The sequence below is a fragment of the Sinocyclocheilus rhinocerous genome, unplaced genomic scaffold, assembly GCF_001515625.1.
Source record: "Sinocyclocheilus rhinocerous isolate Xijiao unplaced genomic scaffold, SAMN03320098_v1.1 scaffold943, whole genome shotgun sequence".
NCBI classification, from domain to species: domain Eukaryota; kingdom Metazoa; phylum Chordata; class Actinopteri; order Cypriniformes; family Cyprinidae; genus Sinocyclocheilus; species Sinocyclocheilus rhinocerous.
In genome coordinates this window covers 18,985-38,151 of record NW_015626129.1, presented here as the reverse complement: position 1 = coordinate 38,151, position 19,167 = coordinate 18,985, and the positions used below count along the sequence as shown (strand labels likewise).

General features: G+C 37.2%; 2 protein-coding genes and 1 long non-coding RNA gene across 4 annotated transcripts in view; 2 read left to right on the top strand and 1 right to left on the bottom strand.

Annotated features, from left to right (window-relative positions):
* Window positions 1-765: 765 nt before the first annotated feature.
* Window positions 766-12,561, bottom strand: LOC107710876 (uncharacterized). The gene is made up of 3 exons (XR_001636644.1): window positions 12,473-12,561; window positions 7,238-7,357; window positions 766-1,770 (listed from the first exon to the last, which is right to left on the bottom strand). It is a non-coding gene; the product is annotated as an uncharacterized LOC107710876 (long non-coding RNA).
* Window positions 7,254-12,875, top strand: LOC107710859 (ankyrin repeat domain-containing protein 65-like). Of its 2 annotated transcripts, XM_016515733.1 has the most exons (5): window positions 7,254-7,316; window positions 8,813-9,065; window positions 9,964-10,516; window positions 11,919-12,215; window positions 12,496-12,875. In XM_016515733.1, exons 2-5 carry the CDS (start codon window positions 8,827-8,829, stop codon window positions 12,673-12,675), a joined length of 1,269 nt encoding a protein of 422 aa, XP_016371219.1. In that variant the 5' UTR covers window positions 7,254-7,316; window positions 8,813-8,826; the 3' UTR covers window positions 12,676-12,875. The 2 variants fall into 2 exon arrangements, with proteins under 2 accessions (XP_016371219.1, XP_016371211.1); XM_016515725.1 differs by lacking the exon at window positions 7,254-7,316 and having other exon boundaries at window positions 8,559-9,065.
* A 2,217-nt stretch (window positions 12,876-15,092) lies between these two features.
* LOC107710830 (cyclin-L1-like) overlaps window positions 15,093-19,167 on the top strand; it is a 9,291-nt gene continuing 5,216 nt past the window's right edge. Inside the window, exons 1-5 of the mRNA XM_016515682.1 lie at window positions 15,093-15,421; window positions 15,779-15,853; window positions 16,573-16,682; window positions 18,721-18,841; window positions 18,937-19,001. Coding sequence (XP_016371168.1) covers window positions 15,179-15,421; window positions 15,779-15,853; window positions 16,573-16,682; window positions 18,721-18,841; window positions 18,937-19,001 — 614 coding nt within the window. The 5' untranslated portion in view covers window positions 15,093-15,178. The remainder of the gene's footprint in view (window positions 15,422-15,778; window positions 15,854-16,572; window positions 16,683-18,720; window positions 18,842-18,936; window positions 19,002-19,167) is intronic.

Below are 19,167 nucleotides of genomic sequence, written 5' to 3'. Positions count from 1 at the left end.
ATTTTCTGTAAAGCTGCTTTGAAACAATGTGTATTGTGAAAATCGCTATACAAATAAATTTGACTTGTTGCAGCTGGTTAAGGCACGGTTTTAGCGCTGACAATGTCTGCACTGCAGGAAACTGGGAACTGCACTGGGAAAAAAGTTGATTACAGTTCATTTGTACTAGAATATCAGAAAAAAAGCTCAGATGTGTTTAAATGAGGGTTAAAGCAGTTCTGTCTGAGCTGCTGCTACTAGTATTTATTGTCTTCGACTGGTCTGGTCTGCTTGCGTTTTTCTTTCCGCTCGGGTGCATTTTGGTTTGTGCCTGGAAAAGTGGTCTCATAAGTGAAGAAGAACTTCGATAAATCTTCCTCTTCATCATTCCAAAACAAATTGAACGATATACAGCACAGTAACGATTTTATATATAAAATAAAATGTACACAAACCTATATTTTACCGAAGAAATGCATCAATTCGATGGCGCTTATAACTGTTCTCTCCAGAAGAGAAGGCAAAATCCCCGCAATAAATAAATACCTCAGTCTGACCCAGGATCTGAGTAATACAAAACTACCCAAACATTGGGTTGTTATGTCTGACCCAGGAGCTGGGTAACACTAAAAAACTACCCAAACATTGGGTTGTTACATTTGACCCAGGAGCTGGGTAACACAAAAACTACCCAAACACTGAAAAAATAACCCCAAAAAAATGCTCAACCCAGCATTTGGGTTAACAAATAACCCAGGATTTTTTAGAGTGTTCCTAGGCAACTCGCTATGGGCCAGTTTTAGAGCAGAGCTATATATTACATTTGGCAAGCAGCCTATATTCGAAGTCCAGAACTGTTAGCTAAAGTTGTATATCAATGTCTGGTTATTTTTTGAAGCTGGACTATGCATGCTTGTCATGTCTGGAACTCTGGAGATTTGTGTTCCTATGACTGCATGCTATAGCTAATGTCATAAATCTATAAGAAATTTAAAAATAAGAATTAGAGATGAGCCCAATCTGTAGGAAAGATCAGTGATCATTGGCCGTCTGGGCATGGTGTATTCACAGATGAGGTGCTGACTGGATGTCAAAGGGTTATGGTTACCATCTCCTCTGAAAATATCATCTTGTATATGTTCATGCTATTTTGCATGGGTGCTCTTCTAATCTAATGCCAAAGTTACACTGTAAAGGTAGCACAGAAGCGCTTCTGAAGTGCAAATAAGGTGTCTTTACACAGACTGTTTAATGCTGCTCAGAGGTGGCATAAATGCATTTGCACAGCAATTTCAACTGTATACTGTGATACTAGGGGCTGAGGTGGGTCAGAGCAAGCATAATTTGATCCGGCTTTTATGTGGCATTATCTTCATACAGAATTTTAAGCAGGCACAGAGCAGCCTTAACTCAGCAGTGTAAAGATGCCTTATGTTGCACATGCAAGCTGCTATAGAGCCATCTAAATAAAAACAATGTCTTAAATATGATCCTCTTCTTTTAAGATGTTTTGTCACTTACACAGCACTGTGCACTTCAAAGTATTAATAACAATGTGCAATTGAGTTTCCTCCCCCTTAGAGACACATGTCCCACTCTGCGATGAGTTGTTTTTGGACATCTGTGGTGCCAAGACACGTCTGGGATTCATCGCTTTAAAACCACAGTGAATCGAAACCAGTCACTTGCAGAAAATCTTTTCTCCATGGATGATACATCTTTGTTTGTTTTTGGTCAGTTACGCACAGTCTCTTCGTTAAATTCCAGAATCGACTGTTGTTCAGAGGTTCCCTGAAGACCGAGGGGGATGAATAGAGAAACGAAACACTTAATAATAACATATAAAAGATTTGGAAATTGCATTAGAATCAAATCAAATACATGTAAAAATCCTTGAGTGGGACAAAAGTGAAGAGATGAAGAAACCGCATGAGTCGGTGTACACTAAAAGAGAGGCAGCATGTGTTTTCAATTGGGTCCTCTGGCTGTGATTTGCTTAGAGGCCCTGTGGGGTCCCGCATGTGTCTTAATTACCTCAAATTTTAGCTTTTCTGTAGAGTGTTGACTCTACCTGATTGGACTCCTGGCTCCAGAGAGGCTTATTTGTGACTTGAATGTAACATTTCAAGTAAATAACAAAATAAAGCCGACACATACCGCTTTAACTCTGTAAAGTACATGCAGGAATGTGATATATGAGCATTAAGCACAGGTAGCGCACAATCCCAAAAACTCCTATGATGCAACAACTTGGCCTTGTATAATGTGAGATTCATTACATAGCTAAAATCATTCTTGCCTGTGCGATATAAACAGGATGTAAATTCATAATTCTGAGGAAAAAAAGTCAGAATTGCATGATATCATGATTCAGAGTTTACATGTTTATATCTCACAATTATGACTTTTTTTCTCAGAACTGAGTTTACAAATCACAATTTTGACACTTTTTTTTTCTCAACATTCTGAGTTTACATCTCGCAATTCTGTTCTTTTTTAAAATCTTGAGTTTATATCATGCAATTCTCTTTTTTTTTTAAATTGTGACCTTTTTGTCACACAATTCTGAGTTATTTTTCTTAAGATTTTCTTAATTTATATTTCACAGTTCAGACTTTTCTTCTTAGAATTGCAAGTTTATGTATTGGAATTATGACTTTTTCCTCAAAATTCAGAGTTTACATCTCGCAATTCTGACACTTTTTTTTTGAAGTGTTTACATCTCGTAATTGTTTTTTTTAATACAAAATAAAAATGGCAATTGCAAATTTTTATCACACAGTGCTGACTTGTTTTCTCAGGATTGAGAGTTTATTTCACAATTTATAATTTTGTTTTTATAATTCAAGTTTATATCTAGCATCTGACTATTTGTCAGAATTGCAAGAAGAAGAAAAAAAAAGTAAGATGTAAACTCAGAATTCCAAGGGAAAAAGTCTTAATTGTGAGATAAAATGTTGCAATTTACCTTTCTTATTTTTTATTCATGTTCATGTTCATTTGAGGTTACCATAGCAACATTGACAAAACATTATTACCAACTCAATCTCATTGAAAAACATAACTATTTTACGAGGTGGCGATTTCATAATAATTTTTAGAAGAAAAAAAACAGTAAATATTAAGGTAAGCTCCTAAACATAACTGTCACTGGGGCATTAGCTGATCGTATAAAAATGTACAATTTGCCAAAACTTAAATAGTTATGAATTTACATGAGATTGTGTTGTTAATGCTGTCATTTATCACTTTATGGTACATTTCTGTATCACAAAAACGTAGTTTTGTTTGGACTGTGGATTGTTCCCTAAATTTCTAAAGTCAATCCCCTTGAAAGCCATTGTGTAATTCCCACACTACTCATTAGAATCATAAACAACATCATCAAGGCACATTTGTCATTTGATTTCTGAAAGACGCACATTCTTCTCTAAACTATATGTTCTCTACACCTATACATGTCCGTTCAGTAACCTGCATGCTCTGTACTTTTAGAATATGATGTTTGAATTATCATCCAGCCATTGACTCAATCCATCTGTCAGAGCTCTTAACAGGAATTGCTGTGTCAGTGGAGCGGTTAAATAACATGAACGTGACGTTCTGTGAAAGCTTTGCCAGATTTTAGGAGCTGAACCCCTGCATACCAGCAGGCTGGCTAGTTTCAGAGGTTGGTTTATGAATCATTCTAACATGGATTATGTCCGCACATATTAAACCGAAAGGCTTTCGAGAAAATATTGCACTCGCTTATAACCATGGGGGTTAATATGTGTTCTCATACTGTATATCTAATTCACGCAGTTTTGTATTTAAAACAAGTTGTTTTTCCCTTATTCAGCAGTTTTATATCAGTTTTTGATTACAGATTTTTACCTAATTGTCATGTAATTTTTTTTGTTTGTTTTGTTCACACTTTCTTTGAATTTCAAAGAAAATTCATTTTCATAATTTATGTTGTAATGCATTATAGTCTATTTTCAATAATAGTTGTAACCAAAGTTAAAACACATTATAATATTAGCAGATTCCTTGTACATTTAAAATTGGTTGTTTGTCATTATACTTTATATATATATATAAATAGCATTATAATGCATTATAACTGTGGTTACAATTATTCATGAGATCATATGATGTTATAAGGTGCATTAAAATAATGCATTAAAAATACTTTTATAATGCATTGCATATACAGGCTTCTAGTTAAGTGTTACCGTTGTTTTATCTTTGTGAACTATGCCTTTAAATGCTCAAAAATGTACTAAAACAAAGCAGTAGGTAAGACAGAAATGTCACGTCTCAGAAGTTGAACATGGAATCATGTGGTTGGTTGGAACTGTGCGCATAGACGACATTATATGCATATGACATTAAGTCACACTGGACAGACTGAGGTCTCAGATCACTCATGTACTAATATAATGTTCTAATATAAGACTGACTCCTGGATGAGCAAGCTAATGAATGTTTAAAACAGCACCTCTGTTCAGTGTAATAATAAATCTTTGCTAGACAGACAGTGCCCTCTTGTGGGTCAGTGCATGTACTTTGATGAAGGTCAATGGCAGAAACCTGCTGGGAAACCAAACAAACATAATGTGCTCTTCAAGTGACTCCCCTGATGCCCGTAAAAAACACCCCTTAGCACAACATTTGATTCAATGCTTAAAGCGCAAATAAAATGCAGGAAAGATGGTGTCATATTCATGTCTTAGATGTCAATAAATTGTTTGTTACACATTTGTATGGTTGCTGATTTACGCCTGAAGACCACTGAACAACAGGAAGTCTTAAATAAGACCTGTCTGACATGGAAATGTGAACTCCTTTACAAACTGAGCATGACAAGACCATATGATTTCATTACACAAACTTTACCAGACTATCTATGATCTGCTATTGTTTACCAACTTCAAAGACATTCGTGAAATAATAAGGTAATCTCAGTAATCTCACATCTCAAACTGTGCTCAGAACTGTTTAAATGCTGTTTAAAAGTCAAAGATCTCAGTATATGAACTCTGTTATTTAATCAAATTCTTCAAAAGCCACATGATCTGAGATGCACAATCACATTCATTTTATATTACTGTATCAACATTCGCTTTGTTCCTTTCTATTTCTCCGAAGGAATTTCAAGAGAAGTATCTGCGACAGGTTGCAGCAACATTTCAGCATTAAATATACTGTATATATTTACAATTTATATTATAATGTTATACTTTGTTTTAGTAAATCTTTGAGGACAAGTAGTTTGAGCATTTAAAGGCATAGTTCACAAAGATAAAACAACGGTAACACTTAACTAGAAGCCTGTATATGCAATGTATTGTAAAAATTATTTTTCTCATGAATAATTGTAACCACAGTTATATTGCATTGTAATGCTATTTATTTCTCCGAAGGAATTTCAAGAGAAGTATCTGCGACAGGTTGCAGCAACATTTCAGCATTAAATATACTGTATATATTTGAGCATTTAAAGGCATAGTTCATAAAGATAAAACAATGGTAACACTTAACTAGAAGCCTGTATATGCAATGCATTGTAAAAATTATTTTTAATGCATTATTTTAATGCCCCTTATAACATCATATGATCTCATGAATAAGAGACATTATGTTTGCACAGATTTATGACATTTAATCAAAACGAGAACGATTCTGAATTTATAAATCTTTTGATTCATGAATGTGAAATTAAATTGAACAGCCCACAAACAACAGGAATTTACTGAATTATATCATTTAACACTGTCAGGCAGCAAAGGAATTTCATTAGTCCAACATGTTGTGTGAAAACTTGACTCGCTGGAAAGACATGGAAACTGCATAATTAATTATGCAAAAATACACAAATGTATTCCATGATATGTAGAACAGATGTGTTATGATGTCCAGTTCTGTCACAACACTTAAAAAAGGGTTAGTTCACCCAAAAATGAAAATTAGCTGCATGCATCCGTCCAAAAGCAGTTAAATAAAATGCGCCCATCCTTAAAAAAAAAAGTGTCTCACACGGCACCGGGGGCTGAACAAAGGCCTTCTGTAGCGAATCAATGTGTTTTTGTAGGAAAAATATCTTTATTCAAAACATAATAATAACTTTAATGTAGCTTGCGCTCACTGTTGTACACTGGAAGCAGCTCCGGGCGGATGACGTATGAGGTCGGCTTTGTGATGCACGCGGAAGCGCAGCGCAGCGGAGCGATCAAAACAAAACAACGGTCACTAATTAGAAGTACAAAACGAGGATTTGTAAAGAAGAATGTCAGAGGATTTCGATATAAGCCAAGAGGAGACTGGTTTTCATTTGCTAAAGTAAGGAAACTTTGCTTCCTTTGCTCCTGTTAACAAACATTGTTTTTCACGAGACTCACCGGCGCATGCGCATGCACTGACCTCATACGTCATCCGCCCGGAACTGCTTCCAGTGTACAACAGTGAGCGCAAGCTAGATTAAAGTGATTATTACGCTTTGAATATGGATATTTTTCTTACAAAAACGCATTGATTCGCTACAGAAGGCCTTTGTTCACGCCCTCGGAGCCGTGTGAGACACTTTTTTTTTTATGGATGGGCGCTTTTTATTTAACTGCTCTTGGACTGATGCATGCAACACCCGCTGAGTGGCATGAAACAGCTTGAAAGATCAAAGACACATTTTTATATAAATCTGACTGGATTCATCTGAAAGAAGAAAGTCATATACACCTAGGATGACTTGAGGGCGAGTAATTTTTGGGTGAACTAACCCTTTAAGAGCCATTTCATTTTGCCACCAAAATCCTACACTTACAGCAGTATGAATTTAATTCTATTTAAATTCTGCTTCCTTAAATTCAAATTGAATTGCAATTCTGCAACCCATTTGCTATACCTCAATTCATTCAGGAATTGAATTTCTTCATTTCTTCATGGTGCAACCCTGATGGAAACCTAATGGTTTAGTATACTCATTCCAAACATAACAAATGCATTGAATTGTGATCTCACAATAAGCAAAATGACCATGATAATAATTGTACAAGACAGGTTTATAGCACATTTCAAAAACAATGGTAATTCAAAGTGTACAGAATACAGTAAAAGAGACACAGTAACCATCAGGCATGCGCAGCCCCAACCTCTCTCTCTCTCTCGTCTGTGCCATCATACAATAACAGTGCTCTAAAAGCCTATTCTCACCATAGCAACCTCAGATGAACATAAAACACTTAACCGATATCAGAGGGGGTGGAAAGACCGGACTTACATGTTATGTCACCCTGAGAAATCTGTTCATCAGCACACTGGAGAGAAGCAAGACATCATGGAGTAACTGGCACTCACAGGTAACTTCTGTCTCGTTTCCAGTCAACTCAGTTGGACGGATCTGCAAATTGAAAAGCAAATCTCTGGTAATGTGTATTTATGTGAATGCTAATTTGAATACACAAGAAATGATGCAAGTTATCTTATGAACTGATAATTGTTTGGGGTACCATTTAAAATAGGAGTTTAATAGCCACTACTAAGAAATATGACTCAAATAATTTCACTGTAAATGCAACAAAATAGCATAATTTTACTTGATGTCTAATTATTAATCTTCCTCAACAGCAGTGTATCTGTGCATTTGCATGTTTTTAAAAGATATATTTTGTCTTGCAAGGGCAGGAGCCAGTTGTCCGCCCACATAATCCCAAACTCCCACGACATGACAGGCTGTACACGCCTCCAGATCTCCTGTGGCTCATAGCTTGACATGGAACATGCATTCACACTAAGCAGAACACTTAAACTGTTATCTTTTTAAACTACATCTCTTTTCGTCTTGTCAGTATGAGTGCACATACTGCACAAAAGTTCACCCAAAAATGAAAATTCTGTCATTATTTTACTCAGTCTTGTGTCATTCCAGATCTATATGACTTACTTTCTTCTGTGGAACATAAACGAAGATTCAGAGAAATGTCTTTTTTTGGCCCATACAATGGATGTCGGTGGTCACCAAAAGCAGCATTACCAACATTCTTCAAAAATCCACAAATGAAAGAAAGCCATACAGGTTTGGCATGAAATGATAGTGAGTAAAGGATGACAGAATTTATATTTTTGGGTGAACTAAAAAAAAATTACCAACTTTTATTTAAAACAAACTTAAGGCATGCATTACTAAAACTGTTGCTCATACAGTTTGTATTAAGCTTTGTGTTTCAGACATAAATGATATCTCAGAATGTGTGGCTTGTTGTGGAGAGATTTAGAATTTTTGGCAGGTGAGCGATAAAATGGGTGGGAAAAAAACTATAGACTTACAATGAAATTCTAATAATATCACTAAAATGTTTTCCATGTGTTGTTTCTCCTCTATACGACAGACTGCCAGTAAAGTTAATGAAAACCTCTAAAATAGTAATTGCAGCCATTGTTACCATGACAACCGTATCTCTAGATAGAATTACAGCAGAAAAACAGATCAGAAGAGTCAATCAAGATCAATGTAGAAATTTTGGAGACATTGAGACAATGACTTTACAGGTTACGCAACCACTCTGATTTACGCATATTAAAAATGTATCACACTTTAAATGTAGGTCAGTAACAGTCCAAATTAGTGATGTAACCAAACTGGCTGAGAATCTTCTAACTGCTGTAAACTTTTACCACCCCCTGGTGGAATTAGTGTATAGTTACCCAGAAACTAATTTGTACAACTGTCCATACTCTTCTAGTGCAGTATTATCTTTAATAACGAGCAATGAAAATGAAAGGAGTACTTTATAAAGCTCTCTCTCTCTCTCTTTTTTTTTTGTGCCACTTTGTGCCATGGCCTTGTCTTCCACAGACTATCCTCCTGCCATGGCCCATGCAGGCCCAGAGGTACACTGGAGGTGGTTGGAGCTCCATGACTCTGTGTCTATAGGGTCTGTGGAGAGGAAGGTCCGGACGGCTGCAGGGACCAGACAGTGGAGGATCCATCGTCGACCCAAACCCAGACACTCTCTCCTGGATGAGCGCAGACTGCATTATGCTGCTTGGGAGGGATGTCTGGACCAAGTCAAGACCATGCTGGAATGTGGCGTGCCTGTTAACTGCCAGTTAGTGATCTATATTGTTAAAGCAACAGTTCAACCAAAAAACTGCCATTATTTTAATGTCGTTCCAAACATGTATGATGCTATTTTTTCAGGTGAACTACACGTTTAACCTGTTAAAGGAGCCATATTGCACATTGAATGATCTGATTTTGTAGCTTACATTGTGTGTCATGAAAAGTTTTCCATGTTAAGTTTTTGCTCTCATATCGAGTGGAAATGCGCCAATCCAATTTTTCGGCAGCCTTGGTTCTGAAAGTATTTTTTCCATTCATTTGTCCCATTGATTTAGATAGATAGATAGATAGATAGATAGATAGATATTTTTGGCAAGATTTGCTTGTTTTGATTCTCTGATTGGTGGAGATTTCTCTGCAGAATCATGGTTAATGCAAGTTTCTCACCAGACTTCCCGCAGTTAAACACTATTACTTAAAACAAATATTTCCAATTCATATGGATTTATTTTAGGATGTCTTCAATGGGGGAAAAAATCTTAATTTGTGGTTAGAAGATTAACTAAAGTGTTATGGGTGTGAAATGGCATGAGGCTGACCCCAGCGACTTAAGACTGGTTTTGTGGTCCAGGGTCACAAATGATGACAGAATTTTCATATTTGGGTCAACTATGAATTAGGAGAAAATATTTTGACTTTAATATGAAAAAATTACACTTATCACCTTTCTGTCGACAGTATTTTTGCTATAGCGTTGGTTATGTCACACTTTCCATGACATGTCCCTTTGAAATAAAGAATTATTACATTTTACAATTACGTTAGTAACAAAAGATACCAGTGTAAAAATAGTAATGTCTAATACCATGAAAAAGCTTGTTGCGCTATTCCCAAAATAAATATACAGACATTTTTTTGCTGACTGGGCCATTTTGTACTTCCAGGGACCCGTATGGTTGGACAGCTGTCCACCACGCCTCTTTTAAGGGTCATCTCATGCTGATCAAGTTCCTGTTGCAAACCGGCCAGGTGGAGGTAAATAGCCAGGACTTCTTCAACTGCACTCCCCTGCACCGCTGCTGCAGTGGAGGAAACCCAGAGACCACAGACTTTCTCCTCCAGAAGGGGGCGTCACATTCAGCGAGGTCCTGCTCCGGCCAGACGCCCCTTCACCTGGCTGCAGCCAGCGGGCACCTGGGCACAGCTCGGGTTCTGCTGCAGCACTTGGCCTCACCGAACCCCCAGGACTTTCATAAGTGGACACCCCTGCACTGGGCAATTTTTGGAGGCTGGGGGGATGTGGCGGAGCTGCTGCTAGATAATGGGGCAGACGTAGAGGGAGGAAAAGGTGTGGGCATGAGCCCCCTACAGCTGGCAGTGTTGGTGGGGAATGAGGTGGGGGTGAGGCTACTGCTCCACCGAGGTGCAGATGCCAATATGAGGGGTCCTAACGGCCACACAGCCATGCACCTTTGCGCCTGCTCTGGAGACAAGAAGGTGACTGACTATGCGCTTAAAGTCTGGTCAGCTTTAAAAATACCAACATGTAAAGCAACTAACCATTGTTTGTTTGGTTTAGGAGCATAAAAAATATTAAAATGATTATACCCCTGTAATAGACTGTAATGTAAAAGCAAAGCAAAATATACACAGTTAGTATCTTTTACTATCTTTCAAAGATTTTATTTCATTAACCTGAGAAGTCGTACTAATAATTTATTCTAAGAATGGCTCATAATATCAACCTGGTACTTTTTAAAACATGGTTTAGAGAGGTTTAAGAAGTCATAACGCAAATTTAGGTTTTCAGAAATGCTTTCAAATGTGCAAGATGCACTGAAAAAATTCATATTAATACCATTTTTATATTGGTCTAAGTGAAAATCATGGTTTATGGTTTAAACCGGTTCTGTTCAGTTTGCAAATAACCCTTCCCTTTGAAAAAAATGAAAACATTCAAGTCTTTTGGAATCTTTATTTAATATAGCTTTTATTTATGGTGAAATTGAATTGTACAAATCTCCAAAAATATTATATTGACCTACATTAAGAAACATTTTGGCTTGTGTCTAAAGAAAATCTATTAAGTATATACGGCGTTTATAATCAATAATCTTTTAACTTTGGATGAAAGTTTTGTCTTTTTGAAAGGAAATGTTTTTAATTAATATGAAATCAAAAATTTAGGTTTGAACCAAACCATACATATAATTTGAGAAAAACTAATCAATTTGGCCTTAACAAATTAGAGTATTGTTAAGTTGGTTCACTGACAGTGTGGTCAGTGAACAAATTATGGGTGGTGCCACCTTAATTATGAGCTACTTTTTTCAGTTAAAAATTACTACTGTTTGTTAATTTAATATAGAATATTTACAGGCACATATAATTGAAAATACCACTGTTGCCCATAACAAATGGGCAACACGTCACATCTACCAACTGTTTTCAGGGAAATCTTTAAAAGCGCCAGAGACCGTGTAAATTAAGTTTGTGGCTGGAATATTGGCTAGTGAGACGCTGTATTAAATGCGGCTTGATGACATGTAAAATGATACATAAATCTGGCAGTGTAACATGTTAGATACTTTAAAACAAGAGTGATTAAATAATGTTATGCTATCCAATGTTATCCAGCACTGATCATGTGATCACTCAGTATAAATCTGTATACATGAAGTGTCCTATAAACACCTCAATGCATTTGTTTCCGCATAGCATAGCTTGAATTTGCCAAGACTGTGAATTCAAGGTCTCGCTGCCCTCTTGGCTGTGTTCTGTCAGAGTCACGCCAACTGCGCACTGTGAAACAGATGGCATTTGTGTGGGTGAAGGACAGTGTACTGTTCCTGTCTCCTTTAGCACCATTTGATCTTTCTTTTACTCTCCTTCCCCATAGATCCTCCAGCTGCTGTTAACAGGAGGGGCCAAGGTTGATGTCAGGGATGGAGATGTGGCGTCTCCGCTGCATCTGGCTGCCCGCAGTGGCTCCAGGGCTGTGGTGCACTTGTTGATTCTGAATGGAGCAGGACTTGAGGACAGGGACAACCTCAAAATGACACCACTGCACTACTCAACGCTCAGGGACAACGTTGAGGCTGCCAAACTGTTGCTGCACTATGGGGCAGATGTGGATGCTGTGGAGAGGCTCGGACAGACACCTATGCACTTGGCCTCTGAGAGGGGTCACTGCAAGGTGTGTTGATTCTCTCTCATTTTTATGGTTTCCATAAGTTCATACACTACCGATCAAAAGTTTGGAATAATTATGTTTTTTTTAAAGGATTTGAAAGAAGCCTCTTATATGCTCACCAAGGCTGCATTTATTTGATCAAAAATACAGTCAAAACTGTAATATTATGAATTATTATTTAAAAAATTGAGATCTGTGATCTCATCTGTGATTTTGCTTTCATACGGGAAAATGTAGGAAATTAATTTTTACCAGTTTACCTGTGTTGTGATTCAATCCACAGGTTCTCAAGGTTCTGCTAGACAAAGGCGCTGATCCCGCTATGAGGAGCAGCTGGAGAGAGACAGCAGAGGATGTTGCAAGGGCACACAATCAGCTAGACATAGTCCAGCTCCTTCAGCGACACCAGGCGGTCAGGATGAGAGATCAAGCTCAGGACAGTGTGGAGAGAGAGAAGAAATAACAGTGAATTAAAGCCTGTTAGGATTAAAACTACAATGATGTCTCTAACTATAAAGTATTATTAATCATTCTAATTCCAACTGTAATGACATAGAGGGATAATATCCATGGAATTACTTTCAAAAGGACTTTCTTTCCAGCTGATGAACGATTAAAACATTGACAGCCAAACAAAATCCACCTGACTATAAAGGGCTTAAGTTGTTGTTATAGTTATCTTTATTGTTACCATCTTGGTGTGAACGGGCCTTCTCCAACAGTTCGAGTCCACTGATTTGATTGGACAAGTGGCATTCCAAGAATACTTATATTTTGTGTAAAGGTATGGTCACATTTACCATTGTTTGGCAAATTTTCATGGGCAAAATCCAGTCTTTTTAATAGGAATCCACGCAGTCAAGAATTTCTTTGAGGACAAAAGATTTGCCCTGACAGATTTTGCTCGGGTTCAAGTTGGTCACACAAATTTACTGCACTGACCAACAGAAAACTGCTTGGTTCATACATCGCTACGCCATTGACAACGGACCTTTTTTTGCCTGTGAAATTTTACAGAAATATGACCGCAACTGGAAGTACTGTTTGTTCCCTCTATTACCCTACAAAACATTCCCATAGTAACCATAATTTCTGTCAAAATATACCATAATTATGACTAGGGCCATTACTAGAAATCATGGGACATGGAACAAATTCTTAATTTTATGTTTGTTTTTTGTTTTTGACGGTGGTTGATAAATCCTCTGGTAATAACTGTAGTGCCTATAATATTTTATCGTAAAGTGTATTATATTTTTAAGGGTCTATATGGAATAAAATCATCTTCGACGTTCATACACTGGGGTGACCATTTCTAATAAAACAGATGAATTCAAGCACACATTAGAATTTCATAATGTATAATGCTGAGATCAGTTTTATTGCATAGAAGAAACAGCACTGCATCAAAATGCAAAGGGGACGGGATACATACAAACAAAGTTTAAATCACATTTTACAAAAGGAGATAAATAACAACTTATATTCTCCCAAAGGGAATGTATCTGATTGCATTTATAAAAATAAATTAAGTTACTTCCTCAGGTTTATAGAGCACTAAATTGGGAACTTCAGCAAAAGGAGCAATTTGGGAGTTAGTTGGCTAGATATTATGGAGTAAAATGTACTTAAAATGTAACGTAGGCCTATCCTAAAATGTACATCTTTTGTTAGAAATGCATTATTTTCCAGCGATTAACCATGTTCTTTTTCAGTAAATACTGTCAAAAAATTGTTCCAGAAAAATGTATATCTAGGAGATCGTTCATATCAGTTCAGACAGTTAATTAAAAAGTTTGGCTTTGCCTCAGGCACACATCTGTAGATTAGAACCTACCCGCGGATTGATATGTACTGCACACAGGTTTCAGTTCACTGGACGTCAACTTCCCGTCAGAATCCAGTCACTGGTTAACAGTAGGCCTAAACATAAAACGTGATATACATGTGATAATAAATAGGCCTACACATATTACTTAATATGCGTATAACTATAACTTACCTTCGCCAAGAAAACAACGTATATGAGCCCACTAAGTGTATTAGCATTATAAAATCTATAATGGTATGTTTTTATTTAAAATATAAATAAATAAAAAAAGAAAAGAAAAAATAATAAAAGAAACAGCACAGCATTGTAATACAAATAACGTAATACGAAAAAGGAAGGAAAACTTCAAACAAGTAAACAGTACACTTCAATTGACAAGAAAGACTGAGGGAATTTGTTATGTGAGTTTTGGAGATTTTAGAGTATGGGAAATCTCAGCAAGGAAGACTTCAAATCTAGGCAAAGTGTTAGGAATTTCATGTTGTGAAATAAAGAAATTGTAATGCAAAACAAAGGAATTAATAACAATAAGTTCAACAACATAGTTATTTGACAGAATATACATAACCTTGAAACAAAACTATGTTGATAACTGCTATGCTTGCTCCTGCGTAATTACGTGGAGAGTTTTATATATTCATTTATGTTATACGTGAATAAAACACATTTTATTCGGCTTGGCCGCGGAAGTGTACAAATCTGCTGTTCGTGAGGTTTACGTTCAATCCTGACAAAATAAAAAAAACCACTGGAAGTAGCCTACAAGCGTCATTTATAGTAACGGACTGCAATAAGTTCCATTTGCAGGAGGCGCTGTGAAAAATAAAATCGTAATTTTAATCTAATAATTAAAATCTAATAATTACTACCTGTCTGAGAGCGCTTACAACCCCAGCAGGAATATATTTAAAACGTATAATTATTTATGGGCCCAAAAACGTACTATGGTGGGTTGCAGCGTTGAATAAACTAACAGTTATCTGACAGCGATTGGATTGTTGAGGTCACATGACACATCTCCGCACCAATCAGCGAGCTGTCCCATAAGCAGCGATGAGCAGTGCTGTTTTCCGCTCTGGGTTACGAAATTGTTTCTAAACTCGATCGTCCTCGGCAGGTTCCGACAACAGCGATCATGGAGGCGTCGATGGCCACCGGTCCCGCCGCAAACGCGCCTGCTAATAGCGAGGGCATATTAATAGGGGATAAAGTGTACTCCGAAGTCTTCCTCACCATCGATAATTCTTTGATTCCTGAGGAAAATCTCTCCCCGACCCCGTCTATGCAGGACGGCCTCGACCTGTACACCGAGACAGACCTGCGGATCCTGGGCTGCGAGCTCATCCAGTCCGCCGGAATCCTGCTGCGACTGCCGCAGGTAACGTAATTAATCGGTTTGTCAAGCTAACGTTACTTAAACGATTAATGAAGTGAAGCTGTCAAATTATGGTGACTTTAAATAAACCATTATCATGAAGCAATTTCGATGTGACACTATCAAACAAGCACCCATAACCCAATAAAATAATTCAACAAGAAGTATTTCCCCCTAAATAAATTATAATTAAAGTTAGTTTATACCGTGTGCCTAATCTAGAGATCGATATCAGTGATTTTGAACGTCTTTCACGAACGGTGTCCGTCGGCTAGACAAAAACAAAATGGCGGACGTTGCTTTTGAAAACGAAACAGGGCCGTTTATAATAAAATTTCTTTAATCGTAATTATGTTTCAGGTGGCCATGGCGACCGGACAAGTGCTTTTTCATCGATTCTTCTACTCGAAGTCTTTCGTGAAACACAGTTTTGAGGTAAGAGAATAAAGCCGTATTTACAAGCAATGCGGATGGCAGCCATGTTGTTTGAGCTAACGTTACTGTACTGTAATGACATTCAACCAGATTATAACCAAAACTATCGCTCAATGGTGTATATTATTTTAAACGTTGTCGTCATAATAGGATAGTTATAACGGGCGTGGTTTCAAATACCAGCGAACTGTCTAACTAGGCGGCATTTTTGGGCATCATAGGCGCGTTAGAAAGGATTAATTTACTGTCTAGTTAGACAGCTCACTACGTTGGGTAGTAATTGGCCAGATTTTCATAATAATATCTAATATTTCATAAGAATATTGATTTATAATTTGTTTTCCTATTCAATTCTGTTAAGACTTAACACTGTGACATGTGAGGTCTTCGAGAAATTCACTAAAATATAATGTCCACTACAGAGGCAAAAACTCCATAGCTGGGTCTCCGGAGGATATACACACAGCTCTCGTTATAATTGTCCTATTGAGAATGTGTATAGTTGTAGACCTTTGTTTTGTTTTGTTTTTTTTCCATTGGCTGATACAAATTAAATGCATGTTTCACAAACATTTGCTCAAATTCACTACTTTAAAGCACAAAATGGTAATATCCGCTAACAAGTTTATATTTTTATCAGTCTATCAACTAATGTATGCTGCGTGCATTCTTGTGAAATAGTGTTTTGACAGCTCTTTCTGTGTCTGTTCTCTCTGTAGATTGTTGCCATGGCCTGTATTAACTTGGCTTCAAAGATCGAAGAAGCCCCTCGACGAATAAGGGATGTCATCAATGTGTTTCATCATTTAAGGCAGCTCCGAGGCAAAAGGTAAGCATGGCTCATTCTCGCAGGGTTTCTGTCACACCGGTTCCTCTGTTCGTTACCTGTGCGAGCAGCCTCCCACCTTGACTGATTTATTTTTCTTTGAATAACATTTAACGTCATCACCTCAAATCGTAAATGATTCAGGTATACTTAAACATGTTGACTGTGAGTAGTCTGTGCACTTCTGTTTGTCGTTGGTATGATGTCTTAATTTTGTTTGCTTTATTCTAAACCATTTTAAAGCTTTTCAGTTCCTTCATCAGTCATAATTGGTAGTAACAGCAGGATATTCTGATTACCTGAGCAAGTAAAAAACATTCAAACAGCTCAAAAGTGTAATCTTGATCAAGGGAACGTGGTGCCAGTTGAGCTATATTGTGATTACTTACTGGCTAGTATCATTTTAATTCCAGAATGAAGTAGAGAACAATTTAAAAAGGAAAATTTGTTCATCTGAAATCAAGGACGCGGTATTAACTTGAATTCTTTTTTCCCTTGCAACCAACTAACAGCGACCAGCTACATTTACCAATGCCTGGGTGATGTGGAATGGTACGTAGAGATGAAGCAGTCGGCATGGCAACAGTGAGCGAGGTGTCGCTTCCCCCCCTCCCCCGGGAGAAGCCAGTGGTCTGAAAGCGGTCACTGGGATATCGGGGATCGACAGGTTGGCCGCTGGTCCGAAGCGTCTGGGTGACTCCTGTATCTCAGTTTAAGCTTATTGTCTCTGCCAGCACAGGTGACGATCTAAATTTTCTTTTCATTTAAAAAAAAAAAGACACCTCACCACACATGTCATAGCTTCCACAGAAATATTTCACGCTGCACATCCAAGATCGAAATCTCTTAAATATTCACGTGACGGGAGCTGTGAGGGTTGCATACTGAGAATGTCCTGTTTTTTTTGTGTCGTCATATAAGCATTATGTTTCAATTGGGTGCCTTAGTCAATTTATTGTCCAAAATTCACAATTAAATGTTAAGTTCTGTGTAGAATAGTCATGAAATGTCATTGGCATTTCGTTTTCAGAGCTTTTTTGTGAGGTCATTGTGTGCATCCAGTCTTAGAATTACTAACCAAGTTTAGTGTAGATTTTTATGATTTTGAATTTAGATTGTGTGAAAACATAAAACTAAAGAAATTCTGGTTTTGCTTTATGAAATATTCTTCACTTGTGGATGGTGCAGTGAAAATAAAAATATTCCGATAATAGCTTTGAAAATAATTTAAATGGTTAAAGCAATAGAGGGAAACCGAATTTAAATTCTGTTAAATATAGGCTAGTCTATACTTTCTTTTCACTAACTGGATAATTTATTTTTGTAATATTAGGTTAAGTATACAACATGGTTTTAGTAAGATATTAAATGCGAATTGTTTCTCTTTTTATCATAACTGGACTGTTATAGTATTTCAGTAGTTAAAGGAATACAAGAATAAATTTCATTTAGATCCCTTGTAGTTAGTCAGTATTTCTTACTTTTGGATTGCATATTTCGATCATGTGGTGAAGGTGACCATTGTTATTTGCATGATTACCTGACACGTCTGAAGGCCCATTCATGCTATTTTCAGATCATGACTCCGCGCTGTTAGCATGTCATGAACGTGTTCTGCTAGTAGTGTTTATGATAAAGAGCTCACGTTTTGATTGTTATACTGGGACTGTGAATGTTGTGTGTTGAGGTTTTTGGTGCTTTTGTTCCCCAAGATTGACCTGGTTAGTGTGTTATTGGGATATTGGTTATGTTTATAGAAGAACATCATTTTTTTTTTTTTTACTTTCTGTTGAAGCTATGATGTGGTGAGAGGTGGAGCATTTTATTTTTTCTCTAACTTCACTTGTGGCAGTACTAAAAGACTTACACTGAAATCACAGGAGTCAAAAAACTGGACCTGTTGCCTGTAGTTGGTTGGAAGGGAAACAGAATGATTTGAATTTAAAATGGAGCAAACAAAAAAAAAAAGCATTTTTTTCATTGTCTTGAATAGTATTTGAGTCAGGGGAAACCATTTTACTTTCGTTCCTTCATGAACCAGGAGTCCAAGTCCATTGATACTTGATCAGAACTACATAAACACCAAAAACCAGGTGATAAAAGCTGAACGGCGTGTGCTGAAGGAGCTGGGCTTCTGCGTCCACGTCAAACACCCACACAAGGTACGTCCACCGTCTCCGTTCCTGCTCTCACCGTTTTGTTTTTAGACTTTAAAGTTTTGGTAGAATGAAAACGAATAGTTTGGTTGGTTTTGTAGATTATCGTCATGTACCTGCAAGTCCTTGAATGTGAGAAGAACCAAACGTTGGTCCAGACAGCCTGGTGAGTGAATAAACAGTCCTGCATTGGGTGTCTAGACACTATGGTGTAACCAGTAATTAACCCCTTTGCCACTGTTACGTAACTTTTCTGTCCCCTCATCTGATGGATTGGTGTATTCGTGACTCGTGTGTGTGTGTGTGTGTGTGTGTGTGTGTGTGTGTGTCTT